The 18,014-nt window shown below is 42.7% G+C and overlaps 1 protein-coding gene and 2 long non-coding RNA genes across 7 annotated transcripts; 2 read left to right on the top strand and 1 right to left on the bottom strand.

The window, feature by feature from the left end:
- Positions 1-10: 10 nt before the first annotated feature.
- On the top strand, positions 11-7,797 carry LOC106896156. The gene is made up of 4 exons (XR_001413599.1): positions 11-589; positions 738-832; positions 5,769-5,875; positions 7,104-7,797. It is a non-coding gene; the product is annotated as an uncharacterized LOC106896156 (long non-coding RNA).
- Positions 912-13,895, bottom strand: POLB (polymerase (DNA directed), beta). Of its 2 annotated transcripts, none has more exons than XM_014955898.1 (15): positions 13,761-13,895; positions 13,401-13,458; positions 13,238-13,304; positions 12,706-12,780; positions 12,143-12,201; positions 10,709-10,758; positions 10,235-10,286; positions 9,165-9,219; positions 9,006-9,078; positions 8,451-8,521; positions 7,597-7,683; positions 7,051-7,115; positions 6,402-6,541; positions 5,679-5,785; positions 912-4,033 (listed from the first exon to the last, which is right to left on the bottom strand). In XM_014955898.1, exons 1-14 carry the CDS (start codon positions 13,819-13,821, stop codon positions 5,691-5,693), a joined length of 1,008 nt encoding a protein of 335 aa, XP_014811384.1. In that variant the 5' UTR covers positions 13,822-13,895; the 3' UTR covers positions 912-4,033; positions 5,679-5,690. The 2 variants fall into 2 exon arrangements, with proteins under 2 accessions (XP_014811384.1, XP_014811385.1); XM_014955899.1 differs by having other exon boundaries at positions 912-3,774.
- A 59-nt stretch (positions 13,896-13,954) lies between these two features.
- On the top strand, positions 13,955-17,692 carry LOC106896145. Of its 4 annotated transcripts, none has more exons than XR_001413597.1 (3): positions 13,955-14,143; positions 14,936-15,109; positions 15,589-17,692. It is a non-coding gene; the product is annotated as an uncharacterized LOC106896145 (long non-coding RNA). The 4 variants fall into 4 exon arrangements; XR_001413598.1 differs by having other exon boundaries at positions 14,936-16,994; positions 17,114-17,692; XR_001413596.1 differs by having other exon boundaries at positions 14,940-17,692.
- The last annotated feature ends 322 nt before the right edge of the window (positions 17,693-18,014 follow it).

Below are 18,014 nucleotides of genomic sequence, written 5' to 3'. Positions count from 1 at the left end.
GCCTACCGCTGCTCCGGCCCCTCCTCAGGGCCGCGGCTGAAGCCCCGGGCGCCGGCCCCGCCTGCGGGAGAGCTCCTCAGCGCCCGGCCCCCTCGCCGCTGCGAGAAACGGCGGCGGAGCGGACGGAGCCGCCTCCGGTCTCGGTGGCCCGCGGGAAGCTGAAACACCCGCTCGAGGTGCGCGAGGCGGGGGGAGCGGTGAGCGGGGCCCGGCCCTAACGGCCCCCGCCTCCCCCGTGGCGGAGCAGCTCCGCTTCACCCGGCCCGTCGCTCCTAACAACGTCAACCGGGTCTCGAACTGCTGCTCGAACACGGGCCCCAAGCAGGGCCGAGGCAGCCCTAAGGCCAAGGAAGGAGAGGCGGCCCCGGCCTCGATGTCAGGCCCTGCAACCGGGACAAGGGCAAACGCTGACGGAAGGGAGCAGCCACTATCCCTAACAAACCCCAAAGCCCCGGGGTTGTACAAACAGCAGCAGTGCATGCCCGGTTATGAAGAGGCCCTGGGATAAGTCCAGGGTTCGCAGCTGTTCCCTCCCGTCATTGCCAGATGCCTTGCAGTCCAGTTTTGCAGGAGGAGAAAAGAATGAAGCGTAAGCAACCCAGAGCAAGGGCCAATTAACTGGGGGTGGGCAGGGGAGGAACTAAAAAAAAAAAAAAAAAGAGAGAGACACGGTACATTTTATGGATTGAGAAGAATAAACAGACATGCTGAACAAGCCCTTTTTTTCTTCCACCTAGAATTCAGCATTACAGCGAGAGATTACAAGGCCAGCAAATTCTGCCAAGACAAAAGTAGCCGAGGATGATGGAGAACGCAGTGGTGTAATCCATTTGTAAGTGTGGTTTGTGTTACTGCTTTTTGATGCTCTTAAAATTACACCTAAAAAAACCCTAGCCAAACAGAATTACACATTTATGATGGAATTTTCACTTCATTTATTCCCACTGATTATTGAAGAAAACATTGAATAAATCAGCTATATTATCAGAAAACTTCACATAGTACCAAGTTAACTTCTAGTCACCTTATATACCAGTGCATGCATTAGGGCTGGGGAACGTTCCCAGAAAATAGTTAAACTCCCACTAGGAAAAACAGAAGAAAATAAAGGGATAAGCAAGAGTATAAATCTATAATCTCCATTGCTAAGACTGATCAATGCTAATTATATAAAATGTAACTGTTCCATAGGCTTAAGTCAGAGAAAAATTAATAAATAAACTATTACATCCGTGTTCATTTTATGATTCAAGTCAGGTTAAGCAGTCTGAGAATACAGATGCAAACTCCTCTCTGCCCCCAGTAAAGGCAGACAAAGGACCTAATCACTAACAAATCAAGACAAATACCATATAATTAGCAACAGTCAATTTGACTATGTATAAAATAGTCTCGCCTTGACAAGCTTGCAATTCTGTAATATATTTGCCTTATACTCCTACAAGGTATTAAAATACAGTAACAGCAATACATTCCATGCTGATGCTCTATAGTACATAAAAGTTAGTAGTTTACTACTTAAAATTAGTTAAGTTATAAGTTAACCAACAGAATCCCTGTCCCAAATGCAACTAGTAATACAATCTTGACAGGACCTCCTCTCACATCCAAAAAAATCATTACCTTATACAATGATTTAAGAGAAGCTATAAAACCAGAGCTGACAGGTTTGCATATAAAAAAAGGCAAATTTGCCCTATAGAAGTGGTAGGAGTGCATCAATTAATCGGACAAATCTTCTGGGTAATGGCAAGTTGAACAAAATATAGTGAGCTGCAACCAACAGTACAATGACTTATCTAGGAACACATAACACTGGCCACATGCAACAGGAGAACGGTGACATTAGCGTATGGCTGTATTGAAAGATTTTAGAAGTAAGGACACAGAAACAGCTTGGCACAAGTTTCAGCACCGCACCAGGACACTGAACAGAGATAAGGAGATATAGATAGTAGCTGAAAATGGTATTCTTTAGAAGTACTTCAGGACACAGCCAGCTTTCTTATTCTGGTGTCTACACATACATAAGACACAAAGAGCTAGAAAGAGATCAGAAGAAAGATCTAGCAGACCAGTATGTGGTTCTGAGGGGGGAAATGCATACACCAGTTCAAAATTTCAATCTCTTAACCAGGAGAAGGCCTGTTAACCAAGAGAAGAGGCTTCTGTCTTCAGAAGTTGGATTGTTGGTGCTAGATTAAACAGTTGTCTGCTAAAAGCACATTAGACAAATATATTATTTAAATTGAGTGGATGGGTTTTTTCTGATTGGTTGTTGGGGGTTTTTTTGGGAAAAAAAAAATGCTGAAAACCAGACTTCACTTACTCCTCATCACTTGACATTTTTGGATCAAGGCTTGATGTCAAAAAAAAAAAAAAAAAAGAGTTAAGTAACATTTACGCCTTCATTGAGAATGGATCTGTGTGTCTTTAAAAATTTGTGCAAGTATAAATCTCTGAATGTTTAAGAATATCAGGTGCTTGATTTTTCTCTCAAGGCACCAGGACAAATGTGCCACAAGGTGAAGCATCAACATTGTTCAGAGACTGTACAGCCTCTCGTTAGATTTCTCATCCCCTTTCTCTGCTTTCTAGGGAAACTCAGTGCCATTTCTCCTCTTCCTTTTACTGCATATCTGAAAGATGTTGCTATGTACTCTCAGATGCCTCCTCTGACACTAAATTGTAGTGTCAGAGGTACACCCACAGTACTGCTGTGTATTGGCATTGCCATTACTTTGTAAATAAAAGCAAGGTCCATCCTGGCAAAAGGCTATGTCTGCAAAATAACCTCCATGCATGTGTCTCATGCAATGACAACATTATTTTCTTTTAGGCTCAATTATAACAAATGGGATTACTGTTACAAGAATTTGGCAGTTATTTAGTTAACGTGCATAGTGATGTTCTTAGATGAAAAGAAATAGAATGTTTTCTGCTTTTGTTTCTTTGGGCAACACAAAGCTCTCAGGAGCTCACCACAATTGCAGATGGTGGTCTGCATTGCTGTACCGCTCATAGGGCCCATTACACCAAGAGCCAAGCACATAAAACAAGAACTGCAAGCCCTCTCACACCCACTCGCCCAACTGGAGAAATGGACACACAGGAAAACTATTCTGGAGAACTTCCAAGGAGTTCTCCAAAACATGCAACTGCACTGTATTCAAAGACATAGAGAACAGAGGCAACTGTGTAAGAACAATCTCTACACAGGCACACATCCTTGTAGTTTTAAAAGCCACAAGAGAAGTTCTTGCAGCCAGTTTCAGCTGGACAAACTCTACAGGGAAGACACTATGTAGTACAAGAAAAGCACACCTGTTTTAAAACAGCAACCTCATCAGCAGAGCTAGTGCAGAGGAGACAGAAAATAATCCTTTTATGTACATCAAGAATTTCCACATTTACAAAATCTATGCATACCTCACCAAACCTGTAATAGATGCTTAGCCAGTAAACAAGGATTACCTTCTGGGTAAGAGAAACATCCACAAAGAAGATACAAATTTGTTCAGAACTGGCAAGGGAGAGCTCTTGTCTAAAAGAAACCGCACTTCAGCAGACATGACTGCATAGCATTCTGTGTTCCTTACAGAGGAAAACATGGAAACCTTAGGATTTTCTTTGGATCTCTTAAATCATTTCAGTAGGCCATTTGGGGCTGAATAAAAGGAGAAATCCTGAATGAGGCTGGGGTAGAAGGTCACTAATCCACGGCCAGGGCATGTCGATCATGGCTTTGTCACAGGGAAAGAAGCTAGGACGAATCTGTGGACAACAGAGTAGATGAAGAAAGGAGAGAAGGGCAGATGACATGCTGGTCAAGAGGGAGAAAGCTGCCTTTTGCACCTCTGTCTGTGCTTCTGGGCTTTACCGCACACATCATTTCCAAACCAAAATCTGCAAGCCAGTTAGTTCTCAGTGACATTGCTCAATATCCAGATGTTTTTCAGCACTGTGACCACAGCTTCAGTTCATCTTGTCAAACACTAGTCAGCAGAGCAGCACTACGATCACTCCTAACCGCCTGCCAAAAGACTAATACAAATTAGTAATGCAAAGAAGTACAAAAGAATGTACACTTTAATCTAGAGGTGTTTGTACACTGTGCCACAAACTTGGGTCTCCTGTTCCACGAGGTAACAGCAGCAACTAAGGAAACATTAGCCCGCAACACATGAGCACCTAAACACCTTACGTTTATTTCAGTCCATAACCCCAAGTGATAAGCATTAGTGTGTCCAGTAGGCTGACCCAGTCTAGGAGATTCCTTTCCCTTCTCTCTTGGCAAGCAAGTTAAATGAAAATTAGTTTCTTTAAAAGCTCAAAAGAATATTTTAAAGTGTAGATGCCTCAAATATTTCCACCTGGTGTCAAAGTAAGCAACCTGTAATGTTTAACTACGCTGCAAAGAAAGTAACTGGCCCAGCAGATTTCCAGTTCTCCATTTCTGGAGGTTTGTGACAGCAGCCAACAGAGATGTGAATAATGGCTTAAAATTCTACTTCAAGACTGGAAAGTGTCTTCCAAAGACACATACCCCATTTCCTTTTCCCATTTGCTCAGTTTGTTCCCATTCACTGCCAGGGCCAAACCTGATCTATGGTTATTTATAAAGCGCCTGCTGCTACAGACAGATGCCGTAGATTATCTTCTCAAGCAATTTATGCCAGCAGCTTGTATGAGCAAAACGTTCATTTAAGCATTCCAAAATGCTCTACAGACTTAATTACTCAAACTGCTTTTAAAAAAACAAAACAAACAACTTTAAGAAGTCATACATATTACTTAATGAGACAATTTGCAACAACTACACAAAAGCAATGGTTACCTTCCAAGTCTTTCAACCTCAACAATGTAAATAGCAAAAAAAAAAGTTACAATATTTTCTCTAAGAACTGCCCAGCTTTCAGATATTAAATAGTTACTGATGTTTGCATGGAGTATATCTGTGTATATGATATTAACACATAGAAACATCAGAACTCTGATCGGTTTTTGCAAAACTGCAAAAAACAAGCTAAGGCGGCTTGTTCAGTGAGAGATACCCAGACTTTTCTAACAATGACCACAGCCCAAGGGCTACTAAATTTATTAGTGAAAAACTAATAGCTTGATCACCACAAGTATTATCAAACTAAAGCACATAGCCTTTTATAAAAGGCTAATATTGTTTTGTAAGACTTTCCAGTGACTCCAATGAACCAGCATTAATTTTGATTGACAGACACCATCTTCAAACCAAGCCACAAGAAATTTATTAAGAAGAAACATTTTACCTTAACGTCAGAACTTTCTGCTCCTAAGGCATTAAACAAAAATCTGTGATTTACCATCTGATCTTTTTTTTAATAAATCCCAAAGCAAAAGACAATATGCATTCTCTAAAGGGTCTGACTGCCACATCACCTTCCTCACAGGTTTTTCTAATATCACAGCCCATTCAGTTAAACACAGCAAGCCTTTTAATCAGCTTTAATGGGGAGGGACTGAGGGCAAGAGAGATCCAAATGAGATCTTACAGGATTTAATCTTCACTACAGATTCTGTGCTAATGCCATGGACTTGCTTTAGACATTCAGTAATGTACGCTTTTTGCAATAACATCCAAAGAAAGAAAGTACACTTTGTATATTCATAAGATGCTAAAAAAACATCCCTAGGTTACAAACCTAGACAAGCAATTATTCACTGCGATCCTTTGGCTCTCGGTATTTCCACTGGATATAGTCAAAGATGTCTTTTTCACATTCTACTGGCAGGGCCTCCCCAGCAACTCCTGCAAGCAAATTACAGATGCTATTTGAAAAGTGGAAGATCTGTACAATCCTGAAATACCAAACACATTGCCAGATTAAGGAAAACTGCTGTAAGTAAAACAGACTTAAAAAAACCAAACACTAAAACATCTCTCCCATCTTTTCATACAGTGTTTCGGTACTGATTCTCATTAGTGTCAAAAGAAATAAGTTAACAAATTAACTTTGAGGCCATGTGGTTATGCAGTTAAATATATTTATATTCATATATGTGTGTGTGTATAGATATATATAGTCAGCCCCCCTCCAAAACCAAAACAACTGAAGGACATGACATACCCTGTTAAGAACAGGAAACCACATATGTGCCATGTGTGACACTGAAAAAACAATCTTTAGGTAAGACTTTGAGTAAATTAGGTGGCCCAAAGAGGTAACTTTGTTCCACAGCGCTGCCCATACATAAGTGGGCTACCTCTTCCTGCTCTTATGGTGTCGAACACCAGAAAGGAGACACTGAAAAATTTCATGACCTACAGTATTTATCACAAGTATTTCCAGTACACCAATTTAAGGAGAAGATTACACAAAGCATGTAACAAGAAAAAAATACTCTGTGGAAAGGCCCAGACTGACCAGTGACACCCAAGGGACGGATTGTATACTCATTGATCGTGAAGCCCATTTCCAGAGCATGAGCTCTCATGTTCTTATTGAATATATCACTTCCTGTGAAATACAGTACACCACAGTAATACTGATCTTTGGGGATAAACCTAGAATAAAAGCAGAAGAAAAGAATTTAGATTAAGAAAAAAAACAGGTGACAAAAAAGTTACAAGCCACTTTGAATTCACCCATTCAGAGATTGTTCTATGTTTACTTCCTGTTTACATGCACACTGTACATTTGATTTTCCTATAAGCCAGATGCAAGAACGAAACAAATGGTTTATCAAAGAAAGGTCCAGCACATCTACCCCAACTACATAGTTATGGTGCTTGCACTCCTGCCAAGAATTAATGTCAAAGCAGTATGATAAAGTAGGTCACAACTGTGAAATTGGATACAAAGTCATGATTTAAAATGCAGCATTCTTGCTAATAACCTGTTGTAGATACTGGCAGTTGTACAGTGGCTTCCATACTGCAAAGAAATTAGAAGTATAGTAAATGCCATGTTCGGAATGTGCAATTAGAGATTTGAATGCAGAACTCGATGCAGATGCCTACTATGCAGCTGACAGCTAAAGTTGGAGGGTTGGGGTTTTTTTTGGTGTTTGTACCGGATATCGATTCTCCTATGTGGATACACTGTTCCATCTTCTTTATTTGGCAGCTGACAGACACCCTATGAGGAAGCAAGGAAAGCAAGAAATTCAAAATTAAACAGATTTGCAATCAGTCTTCACCTCCCCACCCCTAAACAACCTCTAAACAATCCTCAGTCATCCTGGAGAGCAAAGTCAAGTTCCCACTGAACTGATTAAATATTTTAATAGAACAGCTGCACATCAGAGTATCGTAAATCACTATTTTACACTGCTAAGAGGACTGTAGCATATAACTGCTTCTTAAGTTTTTATTACAGCAGGAAGGATCACAGGGCTTCGCATTTCCCATTCTTCTGCCCTAATTATTATCAGGTTTTTCAGTATGCACAAACACCAGGAGTTTAAAGAAAATGCAGACAAAACTCAAGGTAATAGTAATAAAATTTTTTTTAAAAAAAAGCTTCTTCCTCAAGAAATCCTCTGCCATTCTTCACTTCAAACTGCTTTGTAATCTTCATGCAATTCACATGACATCCGTCACCACCAAAAAAGCCTTACCATGAATTTGGTGTCACCTTTCGACAGCATATCTGTGACAAAGTGGACTTTTTCCAGTTGTTCTACAACTTGATGCAGAAGTTTTGACTAGGAACAGTGACAACACAGAAGAAGAAATGATTTCACAAATAACAAGAGTATCTTGCCCATTTACTAGACAATGGCCCACATAAGTACAGGACGTCACTATAATTGCATGTATTAGCGTACGTGAAATTTGACCCAGAAGGGAAAAAACAAAGATAACAATAAAAATGAGAAAAAAAGCTAATAAAATTACAATTGCACAACATAAAAAATTTTTCACTGAAATTCCCGTATCAGATTGCTTTCGTTGGAAGTGACAAAACTCATTTCTTGGTTTGAGTTTTCAACTTTTAAACAATGGATCCATAGAAGCAACACAAGAAATACAAACTGTCATTAAGACTCCTCCAGAGTTAGTTCCAAAAGATTATAAGGGCAGGAGGACGTTTATTTCTTGTCCAAAAGATTATAGCTACAAAATGAGATATTTACTCTACCTACTTTATCCAGCTAGCTGTTACCGTTCTATCTTGTAAAAGCACATGAATTCGAGGGGGCAAGGGGAAGGAGGTGTGAAGGGAAAAGGAGGGACAGAAGGATAAGAGAAAAGTGGGTAGTTCTGCAAGAGGAACACAGCGTAATACATGAACCTCAGAAGGGGTTATAACTCCCTAAAATAAACATGGTGATCCAAGAGTTTACTATTGCAGTAACAAAAAAGATGCAAGAAGCTGCAATACAAATCTGAGACTACGTATCTTCTGAATTTAAACATACACATGTGGAAGTAATGCACAGTACTGATCCACAGCAGCAGAAAGACACACCTGTTTGGATGATTCAGACGTGAAACTTGGATGGGTTAGGAGAACATCCATATCGCCACTGGACTCTGCACCTAGGCAAGCAAGACGCAAAGAAAAATCCCTCTGCACATGACAGAATATACTAACATTGGTGAACATCCATCTAACCTCATTCTACAAAAATGTTTTTCTGGTAGAAAATAGTCACTATTCAAGATATTTGCAGGGGAAAAAAAAGAAAAACCTTAAGAAAGTCTTGTTCTTCCATCAAAAATTTATATCCCTGCATCTCTCAGAAAATACCCAAGAATTTCTTGCTGTACTCTATAGCAATGAAGCACGAGTGTTGTTAATCTAAAACCAAAGCAAACAATTCACATTACAACAGATTACTCTTTACAGGGGTGCAGCGGAGAACCAAGGATTTATGCAGGTGTTTTGTCACTGAACTAACCAGTCAAGGCAACACTAACATGAAAAGCCAGGTTCCAGCACAGACTTTCTAGAACAACAACATATATTGTAATGAGTCTTGCTTATTAGCCCAAAATAAACATAAGATCACAGAGTACCAACCTCGTCTAAAACTGCCACAGACTGTAGCAATATAGTTTGGGTCCAGCTTCTTTACCTCTTCCAGCACAATTTCCTACATAAAAGGAAAGATGTGTGTTTAGTGGTGTCAGTCAGTCATTGGCCATCAATGCCTCACATCTTCAATAAAGACATTCATACCTGCATTTGCAGCATTTCTTCCCTTGGGATTCTTTTCTCAAAATCTTCAAAATATCTGTGTACATAAAAATAAAAGCATCTGAAAGAGCGGCAAGGGTAGCATCTTATAATTTTAGTCAATCACGTGTGCATCAGAGAAAAGATTATAACTTATATTATTGTCACGTCACAAAAAGCTTCCCATTCTCACCAAATATCTTAGAATAACATCTTGCCAAGCAATAAAAACTCACAACTGTAAGTTTGACGATGTTTAGAAGATGGTTTCATTGCCATTATTTCCACTGTATATGAAGAGCTGCTATGAGGTGGGAGTAATATTACTGTATAACCAATTGTTTTATATTTGGACCTGTTGGAGTAGATCTAGAGGAGGCCACAAAAATGATCTGAGGGCAGAGGGCTGGAGCCCCTCTGCTGTGAGGACAGGCTGAGAGAGTTGGGGTTGTTTAGCCTAGAGAAGAGACGGCTCCAGTGAGACTTTACTGCAGCCTTTCAGTACTTAAAGGGGGATTACAAGACAGATGGGAAAAAACTTTTTAGCAGGGCATCTTGTGATAGGGGTAATGGTTTTAACCTAAAAGAGGGTAGATTTAGACTAGGTACAAGGAAGACTTTTTTACAGTGACGGTGGTAAGACACCAGCCTAGGTTTCCCAGAGAGGGGGGAAATGCCCCATCCCTGGAAACATTCCAGGCCAGGTTGGACAGGGCTCTTAGCAACCTGATCAAGTCGAAGATGTCCCTGCTCAAGGCAGGGGTGGTGGATTAGATGGACTTTAAAGGTCACTTCCAATCCAAACCATTCTATGGTATTTATATAGCTCTCCGAAAATACAAAAGGTTCCTGACAAAACTCAGTCCACCACCAAGCAGGAGGAACAGGCCCCATGACCACAGTCAGAGGTGATCCATGCTGGAAAGAGTTAATTCAGTCTGAATAACTGCTGAAAAACATTTAGAGCACACAGAGAGGACAGAACTTTACTTGGCCTGTGTAACCTCACATTACATCCTGGTGTCTGAAGGAAACATTAGACAAGCCAAGCACTTGCACCCAAGAAAGCTTACTTCAACCCAATTCGCTGGTGATGAGTCAGCTTGTGCTCATTTTTTCTTAGATCTAGAAGAAAGAAAAACAAAAATGTTATTTGAGGGCTAAAAATCTTACAGGAAATTTCCACCAGTGCAAAGAAAATGCACACAAAGAATATGTAACAGGGTAACAGTAACCTCAAACACAAAGGAAGAGATTTTAAACTGACTACTCAACAGCCAATAGGACGAGTACAAACGCACAGGGCACTTCCCAATAAAAATTCAACAGACCGTTCACCTCAAAGCCAAAATCTTTGTTATTTTTCATGTAGCCTGCAAGTACTTTGAATATGTATGTAACGCCTTTAGCCTGGGCACTAACTTTAGCATCTTAGACAGTTTCGTCAAAGCCCAGGGCATATCTGCCATTGCAGTACCCCTATGGAACAGGCAGAAAAAAAAAAAGCATTATTGGAGTGTGAATTGAGGGACCAAAGTTACACTTACCTTCTAACGTCTTAATTCCTTCCTCAACAAGCTTCCTAGCAGCAGCAGGACTGCAAAGAGACAAGGCAATTCGCCATCAGGAATAGCGAGAATCTTACAACATTGACAAGGACATTGCAGTTCACTGTAACTACCGTGGTTCTTCAAGACTGCAACTGAAGTCACTTTCAGTCAGCAGAGAAGGCTATCCAAGGCTTGGCCAGCACATATTTTAGCACTGACTTTTTTTTTTTTTAAACGATGTAGTGATGCGTATTTTAAAAAAATAAACAAAATCTCACCAAATTGTCAATATTGCTTTAGACAACACCACTGGCTGCATGATAAGAACTACTTTAGCTTAAGGCAACAGCAACACAGTGTCTTTAGGCTAGCACTTCAAAAAAGCCCAGAAAGGCTCCAGTTGGCAACTAAGAGTACAGCAAAGCAGTCCCATCTCCAGTTTGGCTGGAGACTTTGCCTTAAGCACAACACTCAAGGGCATGGTTGAACCTTTTTCCCCTTTAAGGGTTTGTCATTAGAATAACTTGCGTGACTCTGTGGGAAAAGAACAACATTTCAACTGTGAGAAAGGCATTCAAGTAATGTTATACCCAGATACCTTTCCAATACCTCAAAGTGCTGAGGACCACCAGCCTGGAAGCACAGTCCCTTCCAGGGAAACTCCTCTGGAATCCCACGGTTACAGCTCCACCCCTCTTTGAAGGCTTTGAATTAATTTCCTCAATAAAACCCTTACATTACAATAGAATTGTCAGATCTTGACCTGCCATTTACTTCCTTTCTTACCTTTGCCTACATGCGTTGCCAGATTCCGGACCAAGAGGGACAACTTCCACTGTTCTGAGACAAGACAGCACCCAAGCTTCTCCTGCATCCCATCCCAATTTGTCAAAGGCATTCTGAAATCCCAGTATATCCTCAAACTCCGAGCGTGTTTTCCCTCAGAATTACTTGAGAATGATCACATTCCCTACCCTCAACCTCAAGGGTTTCAAATGTTGCACAACTGCCCTGATGGTTTTTTTGCAGTTCATTGCGTATTTCAGGGCTTTACTACTCCTTTTACAAACACACAACAGAGCACCATTGCCCCCAGACCCAACTTCCCAACAACAGTCCTAAAGGGACTTCTCACTTCCACTCTTCTCAGTCTTTCATAGCTGTGTTCTTCACCAGCTTCTCTCTTCTTCCCCTCTCAGCTTGCACAAAGAAGCTTCCCACTTCTACTCCTCTACCTCAAAGTCTGTAATTGACAATTCTATGCCTTTCTTCTCAGCCAATCATGTCATCGCAACTGTGGTGTCTCACTGTGGGCACAGCAGCATCAGCTCAAACTCATTCTCTTCATTATTTGCAATCACCGAAATTCTGTTCATAAGTCCACTAAGTAAACAGGAGAAGGACCAAAACCAACCAACCAAACAACTTTACCCAATGCCAGTAACTCGTGTCAGTAGATTGATAGATGCACTTGTATCATCTTGTCGAATCTGCAAAAACAAAACAACAAACCAAACTCTTCTTTACTCCACTTGCATTAAACAAGGAAAACTTGAGAAGATGAAACAGCTTAGTCAGACTCTGCTTTAAGGGGTCACTATAAATCAATGCAAAACAGTACCAGGAGTAATACTCTGTATCACAATAACGCCATATGTACCGAGCCTGAAAACAACCTAACTACCCATGGTAAGGTGAACAGCACGGTTAAACCACGAAACCCCTCCAGAGTCAAAATTCTACTTCTCACAGAAGATATTCATGTGCTGATTATATAACCTAAAATATTTTCATAAATAGACTGTTTTGAGCCCTTGGCAGAGCTTCTCATTCCCTGCTTTCTACTCCCCATAGACTCCTCCATGTCCACCATTCTTAAGTTTTACACCAGCCTCTCCAAGAACAGCAGAAACTGCAGAAAGCAAGCAGGCTACTTTGCAAGTTACAAAGAAAAACAACTATTGAGAGATAGAGCACAAGGGAAAGAAACCCACCTTTTCCAATTTGCGTAGTTTTCCAGTGGATAAGAACTCGTCTATCTTCTCAGCTATTTTAGCACCTACTCCATCCTAAATATTGGGGATGTGGGCGAGAGATCACTTAACTTCAAGATCACTTAAAGCCATTACATCTAGAAAAAAAGGAAAGCTCCCCAGAATTTAGAGTCCAGAAAGAACTATGATGCCACTGAGACCTTGATAAAATGTGAGACCGTCAGGGAGCACAAGAATTCATGGGTACAATACAAGCAGCATGAACAAGGGCTATGTTAAAAGTTCCCCCAAAGCAATAATTTTGAAAAAGGCTCTGTTTACCACTGCTCGACTTCCCCGAATTTCATGAAACAGCAACAGATTTAAGGGGAAGCCTGCTACAGCGGAACCCTCGCAGGCAGAGACTCAGCCGGGGTCCTCCACTCTGGCCACAGCACCCCTCGGCAGCCACACCAGGCCCCGCGCTGCCCCAAGCCCCCGAGAACCCCAGTCCCACTTCAATTGCCCCAAGGGCCCGGGTGGGGGCACCTACCAGCTTCTTGGCTTCAGCCCCGCTCCTTATCTTGCTGGGGTACCGGGAAATAACCGAGGCTGCTTTCCTGCAGATCGGAGCCGGTCAGCACCCGAAGGCGATGCCGGCCCGGCTCCCGCGGCGACGGGCTGGGTCCCGGGGCGGGGAGGGGGGGAGACTGTACCTGTACGCGTTGTACTTGTGAACGGCCCGGTTCACGTTGCGCTCGTAATTGGCCAGCTCTGCGGGGAGGAGCGCGGTGAGAGCGGCCGGCCCGCGGCGAGAGCGGCCGGCCCGCGGCTCTCGCCCCCCCCCCCCCTGTGAATAAAGTTTGGGTTTCGATCCCCATGGAGTGGAAGTGACTCAGAGAGGCACAACCAATGTGTCCTGTGAAACAGCCAGTCCAGCTGTGGATTAGGATTGTCCACATTACAGAGACTAAATTAAACTAGCTTGCTGTGTTCAGTACCTAAATACCTATCTTAGAAACACTTCACTCATTTGGGTTTTGTCTTCCCCCCCCCCCCCCCCCCCCCCCGCCTACCCGTGAGGAAGTCGGTGATGCCCTCGTTGGGACTCTCCTGGGGAGCCTTCCGCTTGCTCATGGCCGGCACCGGGCGGCGGCGACTAGGCCCCGGATCGCAAGCAGCCGCTTCCGGCGATGACGTCACAGAGCGCCGCCGACCCCACGCGCGCGTGACTCAGCCACCCCGGCCGCGCCCACCGCCCGCCCCTTCCCACAATAACCTGGGGCCGGAAGGCGGTGGCTCCGTTTCTGGCCTGCACGGCACCCAGCGGAGAAAGCGGCCTTTGCTGGAAACGGGGATACCGGTTCTTGGGGGTGCTGGTGGACGAGAAGCTGGACGTGAGCAGGCAGTGTGCAGTTGCAGCCCAGAAGGCCAGTCCCATCCTGGGCTGCATCAAAAGGTGCGTTGCCAGCAGGTCCAGTGAGGGGATTCTTCTGCTTCACTCTGCTCTGGTGGGACCTCACCTGGAGTATTGTGTGCAGGTCTGGAGCCCTCAAATAGGAAAGACATGGACCTGATGGAGCAGGTCCAGAGGAGGGCCACGAGGATGATCAGGGGGTTGGAGCAGCTCTGCTACGAGGACAGGCTGAGGGAGCTGGGGTTGTTCAGCCTGGAGAAGAGGAGGCTCCGGGGAGACCTAATAGCAGCCTTCCAGTACCTGAAGGGAGCTACAGGAAGGCTGGGGAGAGCCTGTTTAGAAAGGCCTGCAGTGACAGGACGAGGGGCAATGGCTTTAAACTGGAGGGGAACAGATTTAGGTTGGAGATTAGAAGAAAGTTCTTTACTGTGAGCGTGGTGGAGCACTGGAACAGGTTGCCCAGGGAAGTGGTTGAGGCCTCATCCCTGGAGATATTCAAGGGGAGGCTCGATGAGGCCGTGGGCATCCTGGTCTAGTTGGGGGTGTCCTTGCTGACTGCGGGGAGGTGGGACTAGATGACCTTTGGAGGTCCCTTCCGGCCTGGACGATTCTATGATTCTTTTATTGCAACTACATCGATTGCATCAACCACTTGACTGGGTAGGGAATTAAACTTAATTTTTCAGTGTCATAGAAAGAGATAGACGTCACAGTAAGCTATGTAGGAAGGTACTTCATTAAATGCAATAACAATATTATTATCAAAATGTATGTGTTTTAGTTTCCTTTAAAAAAACCCAAACGCAGTGTCATGGGGTCGTGCTTCATTTCTAGCAAGACTGTGCACACTACCGACCTTCTGCCAGAACTGTGTCCCGGATAGGACTGTGTGACAAAGCAGGGTCAGATCCCATGAGAACTGCTACCGTTTCTCTGGAGTCACCCTTTCTTCTGCTGTGACAGCACAGGAGGGATGGAGAGGATCTGGAGTGCTCTGTGAGGTACGAGGTACGTCTCCGACATGCGTCTGCATTTTTCCTAAGGTACTTGTGGTATGAACTTTGAAGTTAACATGAAGGATGTGCCAGCTCTCTTATACCTTTTCTGTGAAATATTTTAACACAAATACTAAAAATAAGGTCTGTTCTGGAGCATGATTACACCTATGCAAATCTTACTTCCCTCCATTTATTTTCTCTTCCTGAAAGATAATCTCTTTTTGCACGCTATTAGATGATACTGTGAAAACACTTTTGTACTAAAAAAGGGGAAAAAACTGTTCATAAGAGTTCAGGTGTTCACATGAAGCAGACTTGCTTTCGTGATAAAAGCTTTATGCTTTTTCAGTCAATACGTCTTTAAAATACCTTGCAGTAGTACTCAAAAAATTAATGGAGATACTGGCATCTGTACTGAAATCAATTGAGATCAAAGAAGAGACATGGACGAAACAGGACGAATCAGTGTCGCTTCTGTGTGTTTATCAGGCTTTCCAATGAAGCATCAGCAGCCTCATAACTAGTGACAGTGAGTCCTGATACGATTTTGTGAGTTGTTGCTTCAATAATGTCCTTTTTCTGTAACCTACAGTATGTAATTTTTACTTCAGTTGGAAAGAGATTTTTCTGAAATGGGAATGTTTCTCATTCAAAGCAGTTGCGTCTTACAAAGTTCCCATCAGAGCAGATCTTCAGAGATGATGTACTTGACAGTAGAAGTCATCAGCAACAAGAGTTTGCACTCTCTTAATAAGACAAAAAAAATAGCCCCAAGCACAGCACATCTTCCAAAAGTTGATGGCATTGCTGGTCTTTGGGTTCTCAGTTTAACAGCCGAGATATCGTAAAAATGTGTTCCTCTGCGTGTTCAGCACAGCCAAAAGTATTCAACAATCTGCCAGTCCTTTTTGATAGCCTGATGGACTGCATCACTGGGAGTTTGATTCCCCTCCCCAAAAGTAAAACCATTTTGGGGATCTCTTACCTAATCCCTTATTGGGAATTTTTCTATGTGAAACAAAACTTGTATAATTTACAAACTGACATGCATGGTTTAAACTGCAACTGCCAGTATAGCTGTTGCATACAATTTATTAAGTGTACTTAAGCAGTTAGATATTTGTTCTAAATCTTTAAGAGAGGTGACAATATATCGGATTTTTTTTCCCTGATAGTTAGACAGAGTGCTTTGAAGTACTTTATTTCTGTCTTGCTTTCAGCGACGTTTCCCCATCGGTCTGGAAGCATCTCCCTTGGGCAGTGCAACTGGTCCAATGTCCCTCCTCAAACGGTTAGCACACAGAAAAGGCCGTAGTCAAATTATGACTGTGTGTTTTGGCGATAGATAGTGTAATGGTATCAATTCACAGCTGTGCAAGTTAAATTAGTGCCAAAGGAAAGTCAAATACTTTTAGAGTATAAGTACTTTTATGGAATGTATGTAAACATAGACGCACCCTTTCAGCATAAGGTGAATGACCGAGTGTGGGAAAGTAATGGAAGATTGGTGAGGAGGACTGTAAACAAGCTGAAGTGACTCGCATGTGGGCTGCTGGAAAAGACACCTATCACACTAATGGTTATGTAGTTTTGTGTGTTCAACAAGTAGAACATCTGCACCTAGGTAACATCAGCCTGGGATAGACTCAGGGGCACCTTATTGAACATGCTTGAGATTCCTGCCCGGCTGTTGAAGCGATCGAAGCGCAGCCAGAAACTGCCTGCCGGAATCCTTGAAATACAGGCCAGAACAGCAACTGGGAGCTCTCTCCCTCTCTCAGTCCCTTGCTAACAAGGACTCTCTTGCTAATAAGGACTCTTTCTCCACGATCCGTGCATCCCCTGCTTGCCTGGCTCTGCCCAGGTGCTGCTTCAGAGATTCCCCAATCCGTGAGGTATCGAGATTAAATTTATTCTTTGCCTTTAATATGTGGGTTTGTGGTTGTTGCTGTGTCCTGCCTGCATCAGCTCACACACTGAGCTTTGTTTTTTATTATTCCTTGGACTTTGCAAGGTTTTACCATTCCCTCTCAGCTGCACCGACCAAGGAGCGAGGTGAGCAGCAGCAGCAGCAAGGGCTGTAGCTGCAGTGGTGTGTTTGTCAGTGTCGACTCTGGTTTTTTTAGTATGCTGAACTATAATTGGGGATTTTTTTATTTTCCAGCTGCCTCATTGTATGCGTCTCATGCTGCTCGATAGATGCCCCAGACCAGGTTTGCAGCTGGTGGTGGAGCCCCCTGAGGAGAAGGAGCCAGCCCAGGGTCTCGTCCTTAAGTTCATTTTTTTTTGGTGAATAAAAAAAAAAGGGGTGGGGGGCTGGGGTGTGTGTCGGGGGAGGGTGATGACATCATTTGGGGCACCCTGATGTCATGTGGGGAGCAATGATGCAGTGGAAGAACAGGTGAGTGGGGGTTACATGGGGTTCCCCTCAAAAGAGGTGGGACAGAGCCCCAAAATGTCTGAAAATTAGGGAGGACGTGGGGCGTGAGGCATTGAACTACAGAACAATCTCTCATTTTTACATATATTGAAAAAATAATAGTCATTTCTGTATATAAAAGGTGTTCAAAATAAAAACCTATTTCTCTAAGGATTCTATGCTTCTATATTATATAAAGAAGTTTAGACTGAAAAGATTTTTAAAAGATTTATTTGTATAGTGTCAAAATATATGTCTAAACAGATAGTCTACTTAGGTGTTCTATATAATAAATGTTAAGATATGTCTAAATAGATCTCTTAACAGATATTCTATAGAATATGTATTCTCTAAGCGTGTGTATATATATATATATATGTAAATCGATACAGAAACGTAAACATCTATTCTGTAGAATTTTTTTCTAAAATGCAAAGAAAGCCTGTTTATAGGAAGGATATAGAAACTCGATCCCCCCTCACATCTCTTTTGAAGA

This window comes from Calidris pugnax, unplaced genomic scaffold (genome assembly GCF_001431845.1).
Source record: "Calidris pugnax isolate Ruff unplaced genomic scaffold, ASM143184v1 scaffold314, whole genome shotgun sequence".
Classification (NCBI taxonomy): Eukaryota; Metazoa; Chordata; class Aves; order Charadriiformes; family Scolopacidae; genus Calidris; species Calidris pugnax.
This window is presented reverse-complemented; position numbering and strand designations above follow the sequence as displayed.